General features: G+C 39.8%; 1 protein-coding gene across 1 annotated transcript in view; it reads left to right on the top strand.

The window, feature by feature from the left end:
* The first annotated feature begins 4,203 nt into the window (after positions 1-4,203).
* LOC116701999 (ladderlectin) overlaps positions 4,204-4,436 on the top strand; it is a 5,509-nt gene continuing 5,276 nt past the window's right edge. Inside the window, exons 1-2 of the mRNA XM_032536063.1 lie at positions 4,204-4,251; positions 4,353-4,436. The exon at positions 4,353-4,436 is cut by the window's right edge and continues 270 nt beyond it. Coding sequence (XP_032391954.1) covers positions 4,215-4,251; positions 4,353-4,436 — 121 coding nt within the window. The 5' untranslated portion in view covers positions 4,204-4,214. The remainder of the gene's footprint in view (positions 4,252-4,352) is intronic.

The raw sequence follows: 4,436 nt of genomic DNA, 5'->3' as shown, positions 1-4,436 counted from the left end.
GATTGATTCCACACAACGCTCTTCGCCAAGTACAAATCTCTACTTTCATTGACTTTGGGGCGTTTTATTCAATTTCATAGCATTTGAAAAACAACAAATTGAAGTTGTTGTCCCTCTTTTTGGGAGGATGTCATTCTACTTTATTTGTGTTGTCTTTCTAACCTCCGGTGGATTTCTGAAGACTAGACTATCTGTCCAATCTGAAGACTATGGTTACCTGGTCCTCAGATCTCTGCAGGGTAAATCCAGAAGATAGCTAGACTAGACTATCTGTCCAATCGGAGGACTATGGTTACCTGGTCCTCAGATCTCTGCAGGGTAAATCCAGACAGCTAGCTAAACTATCTGTCCAATCTGAGGACTATGGTTACCTGGTCCTATCTGTCCAATCTGAGTTTTCTGTTACACGACTAAGACAACTTCCAAATCAAGTTCCCTCCCTTTCCTTCCTTTTTGCAGAGGCACCGTGGCTCAGTCCGGCACTTACCCTTGCCCAAGACAATTGTGATTGGTTTAAAGAAAATCCAATAAACCAAAGCAGGTTTTTCCTCCCATCCCGGAATACTGTGTGGACTGGCCAGACCCTCCTTTGCGGTGCTGTGGAGGACAGTCTGACAATGTGAGACTATTCAAGCTGTGACCATAATTACATACTCGAGTTAGCTGCATGCAGGCTGAAAAACCATAACCAGGCAGCTGTAGTTTACCGTCCGGCATCGACTATCTGAGAGTCACTCACACAATCACTAATTCTTGCACCTCAGTAGGAGTGTTCTGATATTCTTTGTCTTATGAAAGGCTTTTGCTGTTCCCACTCGTACAGTGTAACCTCAACACCCCCCCCCCCCCCCCCCCCCCCCCCCCCCCCCCCCGGCAACACACCTGCCCTTCATCCCAGTTCCAGGCCAACTGCAGTCAGCGTCCCGTTCTCTCTATTCTTCACAAATCCACACTCTGCTGTGAGGACACAGTGTGCTTTCTGATAAAAGCCCCCCCCCCATAGTTCACAAATGGATGGCTGATCAATACAGACAATTTTGTCAAAAAGGTCCTCCGTGTGAGCACCCATCTCACAAGTTGTGCTGTCTTTCGTTTCTTTTGACAATGAGGTGAATGCAGACATGCATGTTAAAGATGAAGCCAAATGACTTAAGGGTTAATACATCAATATTATAATCAATGGAATTGTGCCACTCAATTATGGCTATTTGTTTGTGTACAATCTCCTTCCATAGCTTTCAATATTTAGCTCCCGGGCAAACAGAACTTGGAAAGAGCAAAATAGAGCCAACTTTGCAGTGACATAACAGCGAGAATCAATACGACTTTTCCTTCCTAAATGGAAGATAATGGTATCACCATGGTGGCGTGGGGAGCTTGTCTCCTCAGCCAGGCCTGATTGATCTGTTCCTGCAAGAGTCACTCTGGGACCCGCAAGGTGTCTGGACACATTACCTTCACATACACGCACACGCACACGCACACATGCCCTGGGTTCACCGTGTCTCTTCAAAGGGAATTCATCGTCGGATCTTCTTACACACTCATACATCATCATTATGTGTTTCGTGTATTATATCCCACTGTAATCCAGGATTAATATTGTGCATTGTGTTCCTTTTTTTTTTTTTTTATCCATAATTTTTCCCTGCTACGTCTGCTTCAGTTTGTGTGCGATTTGCTGCATTATGCAAATGACTAATAACTTCTTCTTTTTTTAATTCTCTCTTGGTTATTGATTATTCTTAGTCATAACCAGAGTTCTGCATTAACAGGCTGAAAAAAAAAAACAAGCGCAGAAATGACAATAATAGGATAAAACGGGAGAAAATGTTTCATAAAATGTTGGGAGTTTTTTGGAATGGTGTTGTGTTGTCCTCAGGGCCACTGCAGTCCCCCCCCCCCACCCCACCCACCACCCTCATTTCCACCCCGATTTTGAAACCCATCAAAGCTTGGTTAGAGAAGGATTGTGGCCATGGTTAATTGCTGCAAAAGGTCAAAGAAGCATGACACTGAAATTTCTCAAAATTCCTTCTGGATGAATAAAGTATCTACTATCTATCTATCTATCTATATCTATCTATTATCTATCTATCTATTTCTATCTATCTAGCATATATCATCATCTATCTACTATCTATCTATATCTATTCTATCTATCTATCTATACTATATCTATCTATCTATCTATCTATCTATATACTATATCCATCCATCCATCCATCCACCATACATCACACTTCCCTCCCAAAAGTGTTTGTTTCCTATACTTAACCACAAGCAGGATTCTGGGTACAAACCCGGGTTTGTTCACATTACCTAGCCATATTTATTTTGCTCTTATAACACTGTAATATATGTCTTTGTTTTGCCTATGCACAACCTGTCTATACTTGAATATCACACTTCACTTTTGTTTTTTTTTACATTTCTGGTTGAGTGCAAACTGCATTTCACTGTCTTTGTGCTTGTACACTATACAATAACAATAAAGTTGACTCTAATCTAATCTGGTCTTTGGTGCCCCAGTCCTGTGCTTTGACGGGAGCACGAACCCGGTAAAAGACTGCAGTCAAGGTCATATAGCCTTTGGAAAATGGTATGCCATCATTTTCAAGTTCCCTTCCGTGACATGCAAACCTTATTTAAATGATCAACATTATGTTCTCAGGTCCTCTAGCTGTGAAACCATTTGTACCATTTACTTGTGTGTCTGTATGTTCCTATGTGTTGGTGTACTGAGGAATGGTCTATGTACTGGAACAAAGTAAAACTATCGTCTTAATTGCCCCTAAGAGCAAAGAGGCCTTCCAAACTGCATCAACGCCACCATGCAGCAGTCAGTCTGCATTGGATCCACCTTTTTGGCAACTCTGCGGATATGTCTTTAGTCTACATTTTGGGATTGATTCAAGTTATTGAATATAGTTTTATTAACATATTTGCATGACATTTGAATCATGATTGACAATCATGAAAGCTAGGGAATGAAATTAAGGGGACATTACAGGTGAAGAGGCTGCCATATTTCAACTAATGTTACGTCCCAAGTTGATAACTTGTATTAGGAATTATTTTTGTATTACAAGATATCTGAAACTGTATGTTGTATACTGTATGCATTTGAAACATAACTCATAAAACATGGGATGAAGCCAAATTGACATTGAAAGTTTTTTGCAGAGGATTTTTTCTTTTAATCACTCCAAACATAGGAAAATACTGCCAAACAAAATACATGGTCACTACATTTTTAGGTAATACATGTTGAATAAATCTGGCTTTGAATGACGTATGAACAATCCCCTCCATTTTAAGCTTTAGAACACTCTATTAGTTGACAACGAATGAAAAATTGCCTTTTGGCTAATTATGGTGCATTTACAACAATGTTAATTGATGTACACTGTAAATTAAATTTACTGCATGTAGGAATAAAACTGGAACTTGTGGTGTGTATGTGTATATGTGCTACTGAAGTGGAGATTTGTGGCTCAGAGTATGAGAAAACTAATTCTGATAAAGGCATGTATGACGTCCATTTTTATTGGAAACTACAGACACCACTCCCGCATCCCTCCTGCCAGGGTTGGAATTCCAAATCATGACTCTCTCGAATGGCTCACACTACTATCCCACGCATTCTCAAGTCTCCCTACTGTCTCTACATTAGGTCCATGCAGCTTTTATTTTGAGAACAGACAAATGTCACACACTGCTTTGCACACGTTTGCATATCAATGTCTCTAAGGTGAAGGAATTACAAGAGTCACCCACATCGTTCAGTACAAACCGATCAGTGAAAGCACAACGGTAAGAGCTCATAAGATTGGGATTGTTCCTTAGCTATACTGACTAAAATGCGTTACATTGCTTTTATATATATGGTTTTATTTTAATACTATATTCCAAACCATATTATTTGTGATAAATGCTGTCTATGTCAAATTGCTGTACTATGTTATCCAGGGCTTTATGGTAATGATTTTTTGTTATGTACTGTAACATTTGTAATTCATTTTCTATACTGATATGGACAAAGTATCCTACTAAGTATCATTATTTAATGTTATATATTAGTCTGGCGTATGGTATAAACCATACCTGGCTGAATTTGCTGTTAGTACAACCACTCTTTGGCTTAATGTGATCTTTCTTCTCCTGCTTGTAATTTCTTCCGTCATTATGAATGCAGTTTGGAGGGAACAGTGATGGATAAGACAGGATTGGTGATCGTGTTGCTTCTAGGTTAGTACACTATTAGTAAGTCTTTAATGGATTAGCATTCACTCACGTGAATGGTTTTATAAGCTGCTGTAAACAGCCACTGGACTCTCTTTTTCTTTCAGGACTCTTTCCACTTTCCTTGGGTGTCTCCAGAAAATACCAGTACGTCAATCTACCGAAAACCTGGAAGGAAGCTCAGAGCTACT

Source organism: Etheostoma spectabile, chromosome 14 (genome assembly GCF_008692095.1).
Source record: "Etheostoma spectabile isolate EspeVRDwgs_2016 chromosome 14, UIUC_Espe_1.0, whole genome shotgun sequence".
Taxonomy (NCBI): Eukaryota; Metazoa; Chordata; class Actinopteri; order Perciformes; family Percidae; genus Etheostoma; species Etheostoma spectabile.
The sequence above is the reverse complement of the archived record's forward strand: the minus strand, read 5'-3'. Positions and strand labels throughout refer to the sequence as shown.